The sequence below is a fragment of the Caretta caretta genome, chromosome 2 (genome assembly GCF_965140235.1).
Source record: "Caretta caretta isolate rCarCar2 chromosome 2, rCarCar1.hap1, whole genome shotgun sequence".
NCBI lineage: Eukaryota > Metazoa > Chordata > Testudines > Cheloniidae > Caretta > Caretta caretta.
Genome location: NC_134207.1, coordinates 242,360,856 through 242,377,458, shown reverse-complemented (window position 1 = coordinate 242,377,458; position 16,603 = coordinate 242,360,856). Strand labels below are relative to the sequence as shown.

Below are 16,603 nucleotides of genomic sequence, written 5' to 3'. Positions count from 1 at the left end.
GGCATGTGTATGTTCACACAGGGATGAGGGTGCCTAGCAGTGCCCTCTGAGAAAGGGGTGTTAGCAGTCTGAAGGAGCATGCTCCAGTCCTGAGGGTGGGCACCTGGGTGCCATAAGAGTGCAAGTATGTGTCTTATAAGAAGCAATGATGGACGTGCCAGAGAAAGTGTGCGGGGGGTGTTTTGGGGTGAATGATGAATGTTTGGATGAATGAATGAACGTTTATATACAGTGCAAAGGTACTGGGTGCACCCAGCATGGTTTTCATTGGGAGTGTTGCTTCGTTACAGATGGCTGGCTACATCAACAGTCATTTGTCAGGAAAAAAATATTGGGGAGGAAAATGCTGATAACTTCAAACTTTAAAATAATAATAACCCCCCCCCCCACACACACACACATGATGTGGGGCAGGGGGAGAAAATCTTGTATTTCTTTAAATTAAGACTTCAAACTAAATCTAAAAGAAGTAGACATTGATTCTGAGTGTATAATATTTCTTGTGATTACTGTCAAAACTGTAACTATGGAAAAAAGTTGATATTTTCCTATTAGCCCTATAGTAGAAAAAGGCAAATTTCTGATGTCTCCTAGATTTTGAAATTGACTTGTTAAAAAAAAGTTCACAAAGTTTCTCAAGGATTTGTGACTAACCACTGACTCAATGATTCTCCTGATCACACAGATCTTGAGCTTCTCCACTCAGTTTAAAGGAAGACTTAACCATATGTTTTCAAAACAGTTGCCTTGCTGTGAAATGGCCACAGATGATAGTGTTGTATTAAAATATAAATAGCTTTATGATCACAGTACTTACATTACTTCTGTGGTGATACTTCACTTTTTCAGTTTCTGTAACCTGTCCACATTTTTGTTGATGGCCACCCAACTTCAATAAATATTCCTACCATTTCTGCAATCCATTATTAGTTTTACAGTACTCTGGGAACATTAGGTCATATCCCATCTAGCTTTCCCTTTGGGAAAGCATGACTTACATAAATATTGTTCTCACAATGATCTTTATTGGGCAGCAGGAAATGGGATTTTTTAAAATGTCCTTTATGAGCATAAATGGGCACATAATGCTTGCTTTATAATTACTGTTTACAAAAAGAGTATATAGCCATTCAGTAATTAAGGAAAAGATATAAGAACATTTCATTTAGAAAGGTCTTTCAGATTTCATTTTGCAGTAAGGAAGCTTCCAGTAAGTTGCTAGGTAATAGGATAACCTTCTCCCTTTGTATATGAAAGTGAATCTGTCAAACAACAGGTTTATTCATAGCTGTCTTGTCTTTCAGAATTTTGGTAGGCATTTTTTTTCTGTCTCATGGATGGGTTTTAACAAAATTTAATCTTGAACAGTAAACAGCTCATCACGTTTATTATACTGCAAGCACCAGCAGAAGAGTGTGTGTGGGTGTGTACATGTGCACATACCCATAATGCAAGAAAGTAATCTGTGTAAAAGTTTTTAGGCTAATGACTAGATCAGAAATATTTATCTGATGAAAAGAGGTGAGAGCTGTGTGAATATTAACATCAAACTTCAGCCCATGTTCACAAAAGTTTGGCGAACATGGTGTGAGGTTTGTTTGCACAGCTGGGAAGACATGGAACTCCCTTTTGTTCCCACCTGGCCTTCCTTGCTCACCCCAACAGCTGTTCCATGCCCCCAACTATCCCCATAACCCTAACCCTCCGAAAATATCAGTTGTCTGTGAAAGGAAAGGTGGTTCTTGGAGGTGGGAGTTCAACAAATTTAAACTTCCAGGTGAATCTATAGGGGCTTGTTTGTTCCCAACACCTGAGGTCCAAACTGCAGTGTTTTTTTGTGGACCCTTATGTGACTCAAACTCTGCAGGGTTTGCACAGCCATGGGGAAGAAGTGATTTTTCAGCAAGTTCATGCAGTCAAGAATGCAGCTGTGGAAAAAACACTTTGGCAGCTGCTGTTTGAGTTCACTTGGTTTCAGGCTGTTCAGGTTAGCTCAGTATTTCTCAGACTTTTGAGAGCTGAGTCTCCCATTAGGAAAATGAAGCCAACTGCCACCCCTCTTCAACTCTACCATGCTAGTGAGTAGTATGGGGCAATTTTGCATTGCCACTGTTCTGCACCCCCAGTCATTTGCACACCCCCAGGGTAGTCTGGTTGGGAAATGTTGCGTAAGTATATGCTTGGGGTCAGGGGTTTTACAATTTCTGGTTTAGATTTAAATATATTTAGTTCAAATTTAAGACATTTACATTCATATAATAGTCCTAGGAAGATGGGTTGGACTGTTGTCTACTTTTCTTTGAATGATACCTAGCACAATGGGGCCCAAATCCAGATTGGGGCCTACTGGGCACCTTTCTAATAAAAACACGTTATAACAATATCATTCTTCATGGCTCTGGTATGAATAATACATGCTTGTGGGAGGAAAAGTGGATAGAGCACTGGATTGGGACTCGGGAGAGCTCTGTTCTATTCCTGGCTCTTCATTGACCAGCTGAATGACAGAGGGCAAGTCACTTTGTCCCTCTGTGTCTCATTATCTCATTCTGTAAAATGGAGTTACTGATCTCCTTTGTTAAAGCACTTTGAGATCAGCTAAGAAAAAGCTCTGTATAAAAGCTAGGTATTATATTATTATTATTAGAATAGTGTATTCAGTTACACACATCTTATTACCAGAAAGATAATAAAAAATGAGAGAAAGATCAGGGAAAACCAGTGAAATGGGTTGGTAGGTGGAGGACTACATTGTTTTATTTATGAAGTTGAAAAAAGTTATGTACATATAGCCTGGCAAAGCGACCACTAAGTCAGGATATGATAATAGTTGAAAAAATTTGAAGAGTGTGAACACCAGTGAGGAAGTGGAATTATTTAATGTCATAAAATGAGGACTTCCTCGCAGTTCGTATGAGGACCTAAGAAAAGTTAAGGAAAATCTTCTGATAATAAGAGCTATTAACCTGTGTAGTGGTCTCCCAAACAAAGCACTGGAAGTGTGATCACGTGGCACCTTTAAAGGTATGCTGGCCAGAACACCAATAAATGTACAGTAGGCCTTCCATATGTAGATACGATGATTCTGTGAACCCCATGAATGCATGAGCTATCAGTCAAGCCGTTTGAGGTTTTTACTGTTATTTCATCACCGCCTTCAAATAATAAAACTAGAGACTGACCCAAGACATCTATTAATCTACCCATAACAGCAAACCCTACTAACCACAGATGGCCTCCCATTCTGTTTCATTATTTCTCCCCTCTTCCCCTGCACTTCTGTCCATGTAGACCAAACTACCACATATTCCTGATGGAGCTTCTGAACTTCTGGCAAAATTTGTTCCTGTCCCTCTTCCTATCCCTGTTTCCTTTGGTAAAAGTCTCAGTGCCAGCTCTTCCAGCCTGGCTACTATTTTGAACATTATGGTGCCACCTTGTGAGAAGTGAGATGATTTGGATCTCAGGTGTAGTTGCCTCATTATAAAAGGTCAGGCGTCTGGTCCACAAGCATAGGGAGGAAATCTGGGAAGAGAGGTGGGAAAGAAAGTCCTTTATCCTATAATTCATTTCTTATCTGCACCTTTAAAAAGATTCAAGTTTAACTCATAGGACATGGTCTCAGGTGGTTCTGAGTCCCACCACTACCCTCAAACTTGTATGTCCCAGAATTGCAGTTCTTTTTCAGGTGATGTCAAGTATTCCCTGAGTAATTGGATCCCTACTTCAGATCTTTTCAACGAATATGTGAACTTGTCCCATCAGGTCCGCTTAGATTATTCAGATGCATTTCATTATAAAATTAGTCTACTGTAATGTTTTGATGCAAGTCTTTAAAATTCAGTTGAAAAAGTCACTTGAAATTAACAGGCAAGATATTTTCTCTCGATGTTACACTGAAAACGTAAGATGTCATTGACTGAGACATGACGTACTCATTCATTGTTCAAACCAACAAGTCTGCACAGAAATCCCTACAGATTACAGAGATGATGTGAATAATGTTAAGTATATTCCACACAGACGAATTCCCTAATATCCCCTAATTAATATTTTTTTTAACCACTAAGGTTCCCCAACAAGAGATGTGGGTCCTTCATTAGGTCTGAAGAAATCCAGCTCATTAGAAAGTCTACAGACAGCTGTTGCTGAGGTGACTTTGAATGGTGACATTCCCTTCCATCGTCCACGCCCACGGATAATACGAGGACGAGGTTGCAATGAGAGCTTCAGAGCTGCAATTGACAAATCATACGATAAACCTGTTGCAGATGATGACGATGAAGGCATGGAAACCTGTAAGTATCTTGTTTTGCTGTATGTTAAGAACATTATTGTTGTTTAATTTTCTTTGAAGGATTAAAAACAGATTCATAACTATAAAAGGGGTCAAATAAAAAAACAAAATGTAATTTTAAGTCTTTTAAAATAAAGTATCATTTAGATGTCTCTGGATTGTTAGATTAGGCTTTATAAGTGCTTGTGTCCTGCATATGTATTCACAGATTGTAACATTCTGAAGTTACTTTTCTTTCTAGAGCAAGAAAATGAGATTAAAATGAGCATGTTTGTTTTAATTATTTAGTATGAAAAGTTTCGATAAGACTATATTTGAACTTGTTTAATTAAAAAGTTTAACCAAAAAGAAAAAAGTTGAATTCAAGTTGAAAAATGTCAGTATGGAAGAGTACATTAATGATGTGTTGGGGAAAAAAATTACCACTGTTCTTTAATTAGAATGAGTAAGGCTGGCAGATATAATAAAATTCTGAAGTTAATGATCAGCTATTACCCACCCTAATGGGCATTAATTTACATTTCCAGTTCTTTAACCCCAAGTGTGACCCAACATGTGGAGAATGTGTCATTAACATAAAAGAACCTCTTCAAAGCTAACCTTATCATTATTGAACTATGTAAGAATGGGCTGGTAAAATGACAGTCCATGCTGAATGCAAATACAGTAGTATGAATGGTAAATTATCCTAATGGGGGTTGTATTCAAATTATTGAAATTTTAATCTTCTTGTTGTATTATTTTCACTTGTCACCCTTCAGAAGATTTTTTTAAATCACCCTGATTCTGTTTAGAAGAAGTTTATGAATGAAGAAGGTTTAGAGAAGAATGAAACAATGTAATCGTTAGGCCAAATACTAATGAAAAGGATTTGGAAAGTGAACTTTCACCCTCTGCCCTTATTTTTTTGTTTGTTTGTTTTCAGTTTGAGAAAGTCTATGCTTAATTAAATAATTTGGTCCTGCAGTTATACTCTGTACAAGATCACTCATTTTCCTTACTCTGTTCCTAACAATATTCTGTGACTTAAACTGAGGTCATTTTGCCAGAGTCCATATTCCTCAGAATAGTTACAGATAGAATTAATTCTACATCCCATCCCCACCATGTCTAGTAATTGCATGCAGCAATGAGGCTAAGTGCCAGTCTTGTGCTGTAGCTATCAATCTACTGTTAACCAATGGTTGAGTAAGAATGAGAGAATGTGTAAAACGATCTTGATCATTCTTCCAAAGTACATGCCTAAGGTCTTTTGGGACATGAGACCATGTTTTTCTAAATGGCTTTGTTTTCTGCGAGCCAACTGACAGTGATTTCCAGTTGTCAGACATCAGATACCCCATGCTCAGTGGGAATTAGTTTCAAATGTTTTAACCTCATTTGACCGAAAAGGGAATCTAAAAAAGGGCATAACAAACGGGTTATCACTGAACACTTTCTAAGTGACTATAAACATGCCAATTTATTGGAAGACATTTTGAGCCAGTTCCCTTGCCTTCATTAGGGGCGGTATGAAGATGCATGGCCACTGGTATACCTTTTGGAAGGGTGCAGTGGATGCTTCCCTCCCACAAACTCACCCTGTACAAGGTCAGGGCTGCTGGCTGATGTGGAGAAGAGGCAAGGCTATGTCCCCAACCTCTTCCTGCCCAATCTGAGGAGTTTTGCACTGACAGATCTGGGGTGTTCTCATGTTCATGTAGCATTGGGCCCAATCCATACAAAATGACTCAATAAGGAGAGGCACCTTAAGCCACCTCTACCCCTTGGGTACCTATACAGGACTGGACTACTCTTATCCTTTTGGTTCTTAGTGCCGTGTAAAACAAACCAGATTGGTAGAGCTTCACCTGTGTTACAAATATTGTGTATTCATAAGTGATACAGAAACTGGTAGTACCATGGCAGGATAGTGAGTTCAAACCATGGAGTTGTACTGTGCAGCCTTTGGCTTCCCTTATATTCACAATAGTGGTGTGGCCAGTGAAATCTACAAATCCTAGAAAGCCATACTACACTTAGAACAGAGTGGAAGCAATGTCATTTACTGGGACCTTTGTCTCGAGGGCTGTGCATACGTGTTAAAGCAGAGAGTATCAGCAATCTGCTCCATTTCATGCAAATTGTCTATGGCCTCAGGTTCCACGGATGTTGCCAAATGATCTCTTCAGTTGGGCAAAGTTTGGACAGTCCTGAATAGATATAGGTCCATTTAGCAATCAGGTACTCAAATAACTAGTTTTTTAATCATATTTAAGTATTTTATAATTGCTTAGAATTAAAAATGCTGCTTTGTCTCCTAAAATCCATTCAAGATATTGGTGGTCAATTTGCTGTTGCCCCTGAGGTTGTATTAATTTGTCTTGCTTGAAATTTTTCCTTTCTTTTCCAAATGTTTTGGAAGTAGGAATGTTTCTTCCTTCCAGTCCTTTGTGTTGGCAAAACAATAGCTCTGAATTGCATTTATGAAGGACTCTTTAACATTTGATCATCTCATGAAAGAGCTGTAAAAATATGGAGATACTGTATGTGATAAAGGACTGAACCGCCTTCTAAATATAATTGCTCTCCCTGAAACAATATGTTATTCAAACTGTTAAAAATAGTATGAATACCATCTGGAAATGTCCGATTCTGTGAAAACATTTTAAGAGTTTTAAGGAGGATACTTATGGATTGTAATGGCTATAATCAGATAATAATAATGGAATGTTATGAGTGTTTAGATTATAAGAATCATTGTGCTTGTTTTTTAATACTTGGAATAGCTGACTATTCTGTCAGCAAAATTTCTGTCTCTGGTGTGTTGTCTGAGAACAAGCCATTTGAATCTGGAGAAATTGGCAAAGCTTTCTAATCTTTGTGAGTCTTAATTGCTAGAACCTACAGTCATATTAAATATCACAATAAGCAGTCTAGGAGTTCAGTTATGAAACAGCTTCAGATTAAATAGCTTCAATTTCTCATGTGCATCTTTTCAATTTTATGGCCTAAATAGGGGAATAGCTTCACAATACCTTTTGTAGTTCTCTTTAATACAAGTATGGTTTGTGAAGGATGACTTTGGTCTTCAGCTTGAATTGATACTTGAAGCATATCCCAAGTTAATTTTTGCCTTCAGTGGCCTAAATGGGGAAAAAAATCTCTTGTATATTTTCCAACCACCTAACATCATTACTGCAACATAACAAAAATCAGATGTTTCATTTGTAGCATGGACTTGAATTTTAATTGGACAACATTTGCATCTGTTCTAAACACTAGTAATTAGGTATATCTTAATTGTAGAATCACTGTGCTGCACAAAAGGGAAACAACTTTCTTCATGTCATGTCTTTTTAAAAGCCTGGAAATCTGCTTATTCTAGTGTGTCATGGGGGAAAATGCATCCTAGTTCATTATGTAGAAGAGGCTATGGTGCAGACTAAGAAGTTAATTGCAGACAAACTACTGTGGAAGCTTGATAGAAAAATATTTATTGCAAAACAGCAATGGAAAGGAAGCAATATTATCTGTATAGAATATGCAAAATAAATAGTAAAGGGGGATTCATTGTTATGACAAGTTGTTTAGCAACTCAGCATAATACAGTACCCTTGATACATTTAGTGTGTGATTATTTTGAATATGAACATCCATAGGTCAGAATCCATTCATCTTTAAAATCCTAGTGAAGTAAAGCAAATAAATGTATGACTTAAGTGTGTACCAGATTTTTCATTTATTTTGTACTGCTTGTGTTCATTTACAGGCACTATCAGATAGTTAAATGTCTAAATGTTGTTTGCACCAGCAATGGATTCTAGGTGCTAACTGGATTGCACAAAATTAGAGACTGTTTTTAAATGTGGTCTTCTGTGTCCAGATTTAAACTTTTAATAATCATTAAATACATCCCTATGTTCCAGTTCTGGTAGTAAGCACAGTGACCTCAAAAGCACTAATACTATGTGGACATATTTCAGAAGGTTTCAATCTTATCTTCTCAGTTACAATTGCCAGAATATTGGAAGTGCACCTGCAATGGAAGATTTGTCAGGCCTGGCCAACCCCTAAAACTTAAGTCAACCTAGTTACGTTACTCAGGGCAGTGAAAAATTTCATACCACGTGCAATGTAGTGAACTCAACCTGTAGATGCGGCTAGGTTGAGGGAAGAATTCTTTCATTGACCTAGATACTGCCTCTCAGAGAGGTCGATTACCTACATCAATGGAAAACCCCCCTTCTGTCCATTTAACATGCATCTATGCTACAGGACTATAGAGGCACAGCTGCAGCGCCGTAGCTGTGTTGCTGTAGCTGCTGTAGTGTAGATTAGCTGTTTTACTCCAGGCGTCCCCAACAGACGAGCTAATGGCATGAGGCAGGTAGATCTTTCACCTGTGTTCAGTTGTTTGGGATTCAAAATTATAACCATTGTGGCTTAGAAATAAATGTCTCTACCCACATTTGCCTGGCCTGAAATATTGCTTTCAGAATATATTTGTCAAAGGCTGGTGGGTTGATGGGGTATTCTCGGAGATCTAGAATGCGTAGTGAACAAGTATTGCCTGAGTCAGCTGGCTAAATCCATCAATTGTGGTCCTACAGAAGAACAACAAACTGCTCAGGCAAGTCTCAGACAGTTCAGCAGCTGATGATGGTGAGCCAAAAAATGTCTCTGTGACTTTGAGAGTTACATTTTCACTGACCCACTGGAAGCTTTTCCAGTTTTAGAGTGGAGAATCATTTAGAAATATGGCTACTACTATACATTTTTTGTCACTATTCTCTTCAGGCTTTCTGGAATATGTGTTCCAAATTATATATAGTCTCTCTGTGGGTCCAGGCTTGAAACAGTTCATAATATACACTTAGAAGGTCTTATTTGTTCCAGATTACGTAACCTGCACCTCTAGAGTCTTCGCCTCAACCAATGGAACTTCTTTGAGCAGTAAAACTGTAACTTTTTAAAAATAAACTGCTAAAGGAGATGAGTTATTTCATCAAATTCATGGTGGTATTTTGTTGCTGAAGAAAAATGGTTAAAGGCTTGTATTAAAGGTCAACTCTCCTAAATGATGTTTTTTGCAGAGTTGTAGTCGTGTCAGTCCCAGGATATGAGAGAGACAAGGTAGATAAAATAATATCTTTTCTTGAGCCAACTTCTGTTGGTGGAAGGTACAAGCTTTTGAGCTACACAGAGCTCTTCAGGTCAGGGAAAGGAAGCAGTGGGGCAAACTGGGAAACAGAAGAAATGTTGGAGACTGCCACTTCAGATGGTAGGCATTTGGGAGTTAGATTGTTACGCATAAAGGGTTTGAAGTGAGCAATTAAGGGTAGCAGGCCATGTGGTGTATTACAAATTAATGTAATATAAACAACTTGTATATTTTTAGGAGTTTTATTTAAAATTTATTAACTATGTTGTCACTTTGGATGGGCTATTACCAGCAGGAGAGTGAGTTTATGTGTGGGGGATGGAGGGTGAGAAAACCTGGATTTGTGCTGGAAATGGCCCAACTTGATGATCACTTTAGATAAGCTATTACCAGCAGGACAGTGGGGTGGGAGGAGGTATTGTTTTATGATCTCTGTGTGTATATAAAGTCTGCTGCAGTTTCCACGGTATGCATCCGATGAAGTGAGCTGTAGCTCACGAAAGCTCATGCTCAAATAAATTGGTTAGTCTCTAAGGTGCCACACGTACTCCTTTTCTTTTTACTGATCTCACTCTTTATCTTACGCATATCTAAAGCTCTCCTCACTATAGAATCTAAGCACCAACACAAGTAGCCAGTTAGCAGCACTATTGGCTAACCCTGTTTATTGGTCACTACTGTTATTCCACAATGTTCTGTGTGCCTCACAGAATATACACACTCATTCCCTTCCCTGTAGAAGTTACAGGGTAAAAATAGACATGAGGAGCATAGATGTGGAACTCACAGAATGAGCAATCAAGGGTTAACAACATAATGTCATATGGTTACTTAATTGTTATGCACGTCTTGCTCCAAAACATATTCCACAATATGCTGAAAAACCTCTTTTGTTTGTCTCAGGGTTCCCTCCCCACTCTGAACTCTAGGGCACAGATGTGGGGACCCGCATGAAAGACCCCCTAAGCTTATTTCTACCGGCTTAGCTTAAAAACTTCCCAAAGGCACAAATTCTTCCTTGTCCCTGGAACAGTATCATTGCCACCACCACTCTAACAGTGAGTTAGACAAAGATTTAGGAAAAGGACCATTTGGAGTTCCTGTTTCCCCAAAATATCCCCCCAAGCCCCTTCACCCCCTTTCCTGGGGAGGCTTGAGAGTAAACAAGGTGAGCACAGACCAGAACCTTGGGTTTTTAGGATACTAAAAACGCCAGTCAGATTCTTAAAAACAGAACTTTTATTATAAAGAAAAAAAAGTAAAAGAAACACCTCTGTAAAATCAGGATGAAGATAATTTTACAGGGTAATAAGATTTAAAACACAAAGGATTCCCCTCTAGGCAAAATTTTAAAGTTACAAAAAAACAGGAATAAACCTTCCTCTTAGCATAGGGAAAATTCACAAGCTAAAACAAAAGATACTCTAACGCATTTCCTTGCTATTACTTACTATTTCTGTAATTTTAGATGTGTCATTCAGTAGGAGCTGGATTACTTGCTTGGTCTCTCTCTTTGTCTCTGGAGAGAACAACAAAAACCCAAACAAAAACCTCCCCCCACCAGATTTGAAAGTATATTCTTTCCCCATTGGTCCTTCTGGTCAGCTGCCAACTAGGTTAATGGAACTGATTAACCCTTTACAGGTAAAAGGGGGATTTTATGCTACCCTTAGCTGTATGTTTATGACAATTTGTTCGTTCCTCTCCCGCCAATATTTTTTTCTTACTCTTTCAGTGGAGGAAGACACAGAGGAGAGTTCAAGATCAGGCAGAGAATCTGTGTCCACAGCAAGTGACCAGCCATCCCACTCACTGGAGAGACAGATGAATGGAAGCCAAGATAAAGGTGACAGAAAAAAGGCTGGAAAGGACAAGAAGAAAGACCGCGATAAAGAAAAGGATAAAATTAAGGCCAAGAAAGGAATGCTCAAAGGCTTAGGAGACATGTTCAGGTAGGTGCTATGCACACAAGATTATGAGAATGTATAACAAAATGGAGCTTCATTTTTTGTATTCTACTAATGCTCAAAGGCCCCAGTTGGGAACAAGGCCCCTTTGTGCTAGCCCCTCTGCAAATATATATTTCACTACAAGCTCCAAAATACCAAGAATTTGAACATACCTTTAAAGCACCATATTGTGAACTCCTGTGATTCTGTACTAAGGTTCCCCAGGGGGCAGTGAAGAATTTGCAGTCTGAGGGAAGGACAGCTAAGGCAGCATTAAGCCACCTTTGTGACCTCCTTATCATGTGCTGCTCCGGGAGCTGGAGTGGTCCCAATCATAACTTAAGAGAAACTTGTGGGCCTGTTTAAGGCTGCTCTATGGGCCACAGTGCTGTGTGCTTCACACCCACCCTGCCTCTAGCATGAAGGCATGCTGCTTATGCCAGGGCGTGCAAGCAGATCCTTGGAAAACAGCAAGGGTGGTGGTCCACTTTAGTTTGTATGCTGAGAGAATTCTCTCCCAACTGGAATTTGAGCTTCAAGAGCTGCTTTATGCCACTCTGGTCCTTCTACTTGTTGTAAAGGTGCCAGAGCAGAGGTGAGGATCCCACCTGCTGTCTCCATCTAGATATGACAGTTGTCCAAAGATTTCATCACATTCTGAGAAACAGATTTAAGTTTGGTTTTAGGAACTACGTCTTTCCCATAAGTGGTAGGGGAGAAAGTAAGCAAAATCTTTCTTCTAGCTAGCAAGGGTAAATAAAGTTCCTTGACAAAGGTAGTGTCTGTTTTTATGTGTGCAAAAGTTCATTACTTAAATTTAATTAGAAGTAGAGTTACTGGTATCATTTTAATGGTTCATTAATAATAATTCACCATGAAAAGGTACAGAGCTTCGATTAAGCTCAGTCAAAATTTAGTACCTGTTACATTTCTGATTCTGTAAAGAATTCATTGAAGGTAGGTTCTCTGTATAGCTTGACAGTTGTTATGTTTCTGAATTATACTGCAGTATTAGTTAGCTTGTCTTTTTAATGAAAGCTAAATAAGAAGATCATATTGTTTTGAAGTTGCATGTATTTATCTTAGGAGGAAGTAAGGCTTTGTAGTCAAGGCAAGAGAAATGGGAAATCAAGCAATCTGAGTTCTGTCCTCAACTTTGCCACAGGCTTCATCTATGACCTTGGGCCAGATTTTCAGAGGTGCCAAGCATCCACAACTCCTGCTGAGATCAATCGGTGCTACAACACATACCTCTCAATCTGCCAATGCCCAAGTTTGGTATACAGTGTATAATAAAGGCTCAGAATGAGGGGGACACACAAATTATCCATGCAGGAAACTTAAAATGCTGCAGGATTTGTTTCTTTGGTGTCAGTAGCTCTTTCTACAGCCTCAGCTCTGTGATTCTTTATTTCTGATGTTAATTCACTTTCAGTAACAGACTTGTGTGGAATGTAGATAACTTAGGGAGTAAAATGAGTGATGTCCCTTGAAATGAGGGATTTTTATAAGGTATGGGTCAACTTCTAAAAAGTTACATTCTTGCTTTGTTCTTGAGTTGCCTCCTCAGTAAAATGATGGTACAAGTACCCACTTCACTAGGATTCTGCAAGGCTAGTGGCTCAATCTTGCAAGGCAAAACATAAGGGTAGACCACTTGCATGCACCGTTGAGGTAGTAGGGTTCCATGTGAGCTCAGGGGTCCTTTCACATGTTGTAACTTGCAGAATTTATCGAGATTCATAAAGATTTTATGTTTCTGCATCACATGGAGGTCTCCAAATGGAAATTGCTGTAGAAGAGGGAAGTATTACTGATAGAAATTTTTATATGACATCAACAACTAAATATAAAATCAATTTGACTGTGTCATATACATTAAGCACCTCACAAGGACGTCTTTAATTTGGAAAACAGCAGCAATTTGGTTCTTCAAAAAGGATCATGATCCTTTTGTCTTTTAGTGTTCATTTAAGTAATTATCTCTAATACTCATGCAGTGCTTAGATTTGCTTTGTTAATACATTCTCCATAATTTTCTGAGTGATGGAATGTGTTGCATTTTGTAAGGTAACATTTGCCACTTCTGCCTGCCACATGCCTTGTATTTTTACACATCTGATGCAGTTCATAGTTTGGTAACTGGTGAAAGAGCATACATATGGTAAATAGAAAACCATGATACCAATAACACTTAATATTTAAGCCATAATTAAAATATAGTTAGATATTTTGGTGCCTGACAGCATTATTATTATTTTCTTAGCATTTCTCCATCTCTTTCCTTCCCTTCCTCTTTTGCTGCTTTCAATGCACTTAACTTATCTTAAGATAATCTTTCTTCGTTACGTTGCATGGGCAAGAACACTTACGGGATGGAGTTACTGTAACTGACACTTTATTTCAGTGTCTGTATTTAGCCAAGGGGCTTTTTATTGCCTATATGCAAACTGACAGCTCATAAACTGGCGCCTACATAATGCACAAAAATAAGTCTGCTTCCCCTCAATTAAAATCTCAGGATTTGGTACTGGGATCTTCATAAAATTGTAGTGAAAGATGCAAACTCCCACTAGAGGTTACCTTTCTCCCTCTTCAGCACAGAATCATTATTTCCAAAAATTCCCCTTAAGATCCTTACTGCAAGTTTGAAGTAATAAATAAACCTTTTAAACACTTACATTATTTTGCCACTTCTATGGAATAGAAGAAAGAAATTTGGTACAACTCAGAGTGACTCTATCAGGATTAAAAATGAAGCGTCCAATTCTACAACCCCTTCAGATGTAGAGTTCCCATTGATTTCAAAGGAGTTCTGTTCACAGAGGGCTTGAAGGATCAGGCCCGGATATTCTAATGATCACTCATTCTAACGTGTGCATTTCTGTGTTATGCATATTTTGGGGTGGGGAAGAGAATAGTATAAGTAAATTGTTCAACTGAAAAGGTGATTCAGTTCAAAATTATTCCTTTACACCAAAGCTCATATTTAAATACAGGATACTGATATACACTTGGAACTGAGTTCAGCAGAAAGTTGGCCTTTGTTGCCACGGTAACTTACGCAAAATATTGAAGAATCAGCTTTTGGGGCCTGGTATACAAGCTGGAAGTATAATTTTTGCTAAATTCAGATATTGTTTTGCTGGCTTTTATGTTTCACGATTAGGAATGCCCAGAAGACTGTACGCTATTCTATTCTGCACAAGTTCATCACCGAGGTATCTAAGTACCTCCAGTATACATTTAGCAATGTGACTAGCTTCTGCTCTGTGCCATTCTTTCTGGGGAGAGGACTGAAAAAGGAAAATTGCATATGGATTTTTTTCCTTAGTGTCCAGTGTGCTTTTATTTGTGAAAGTGAGGAAGGCTATGTTTGCCTTGCCCTTGGAGTTTAAAGCGGTGAGTATTGAGATTGTTCTTAGCTCCTGTGTTACAAGTTATGGTCATAGTATCACCCATGCAGTTTTACCATAGTAAATGTAGCCACTTAGAAGACCCATTTATTGCACTGATGCTTCTCCCCTGGGCATCAAATTGAATGTAGTTTCCATAAGGGTGGTGAGCTGTGTTAGTCAGGATCAGGTACACTAACACCCAGCTCAACGTGATTCCCTGGGCAGGATCTTGAGCATGGTTCTGTAATACATGGCATCACAGTTTAAAAGGTGGCATAGTACAAACTCAAACTGAGTGACACCCTTTTAAGCCATGGTGAGTTCTTTAACATGATTTATGGGCCTCATCTTGTTCCCAAGGGAGTTGATGGCCAAGCTTCCATTGGTTTTCATGGTAGCAGGATTGGGCCTAGCAAGTGGACAGGGACAACTGTTCAGTCTCAGGAAAGGAGACGAGATCTTCAGGTTTCATGATGCTGGTAAAGAGAACAGATAAAATGTTCTTATACTAGGCCAATTTAGCAAAAATGAAATAAATGCATTCCACATTAGGACACAGAAGTTGATTTTTCCAGCCTTCACGGTTCTTGAAGCAGAGAAGCTGCGGTTTCCAATCACATCTGGTTGGAAATATAAATTAAGGGGAGGGGGAGCCTGAATCAAATGCATGATAAGAGAAATGGTCTGAATGTAATTAGGCATCAGCATTTATAGCTATGAAAACAGGTTTGGAGCTGGCCAAAAAAGGTAGGTGGGCATGCCTCTGTGTGTGTGTGTGATGCAGAAATGTATTTCCTTTGTGGAGGCTGTTCATGAAATGAATATTATTTAACTATGAAACTATGAGATAAGAATACTATGATATAAATTAATTTATACTTGCCTGCGTTCGAACTAAGGCCCCAATCAAGTGAGCACACAGCTGTACAACTTTAAGCATGTGGATTAGTCCATTGAAGTAAGTCAATGAGAGAGCACCATCTGTTTAAAGGGCATAAGTGTTAGCAGGATTGGGGACACAATTTCAAGATTTGGCCTATGGTGTTTACGAAAACGTAAAGCTCTGATCATACAATGCCAGGCCTTCATCTCATCTCTCGACTATTGTAGAGCACAGATGGGTAAACTGTCACATTGGAAAGCCAATGCAAATGCAATATTCCCATATTACCATTAGAATCTAATCCTACAATTACATTTAAAATGATTACTGGGAGCCTTACAGTGTTGTTTCATCCAGTTCTGCAAGAGGAAATAGATAATTTAGTTTGAAACCTTGTTTAGCTGAAATCAGATATAGTGTTGTCTTTTTTACACAGCCGTTTCCAGAGTGCACTGAACATGTCCAGATTCATAAATATATTATTTGTAGCTTTGAATTACACATTTCAACCACATTAGCCATCTGAGACCTCTGACTGGGCATTTGGGAGAATAACGTACACAGATAACTATTGTCTGTTACATAGCTTCCTGATTGAGCTGCCTACATCATGTTTTTCATTTAGTTTTCCTTGTCATGATATCTGAGAAAGGAGAAAAAGCAAATAAGTATTTTTTCTTGCTAAAGATTTGCAGACCAGTTTGAAATGAGCATTTTTTGAATGTGTAGGGTTAAATAAGTCCTTATATAAATGTTGAAATTTCAGTCATTTCAAAGATGTAATAATTAACCTCCATATTTGCAAACTTAATATTTTCTTTCTTTTTTCAATCTTCACCAATCATCTCCAGACCTTTAAAGTTGAACATATATGGCAGAAGTGCCTAATGCTCTACAATAGTGTTGAAACACGCACAAATCAAAATAACTGGA

At 38.5% G+C, this 16,603-nt stretch overlaps 1 protein-coding gene across 10 annotated transcripts in view; it reads left to right on the top strand.

Moving 5' to 3' along the window:
• Window positions 1–16,603, top strand: part of PARD3 (par-3 family cell polarity regulator) — a 666,051-nt gene that overhangs the window by 468,704 nt on the left and 180,744 nt on the right. For all 10 annotated transcript variants that reach the window (XM_048837722.2, XM_048837719.2, XM_048837721.2 and 7 more), the window contains 2 exons: window positions 4,071–4,298; window positions 11,176–11,392. In XM_048837722.2, coding sequence (XP_048693679.1) covers window positions 4,071–4,298; window positions 11,176–11,392 — 445 coding nt within the window. The remainder of the gene's footprint in view (window positions 1–4,070; window positions 4,299–11,175; window positions 11,393–16,603) is intronic.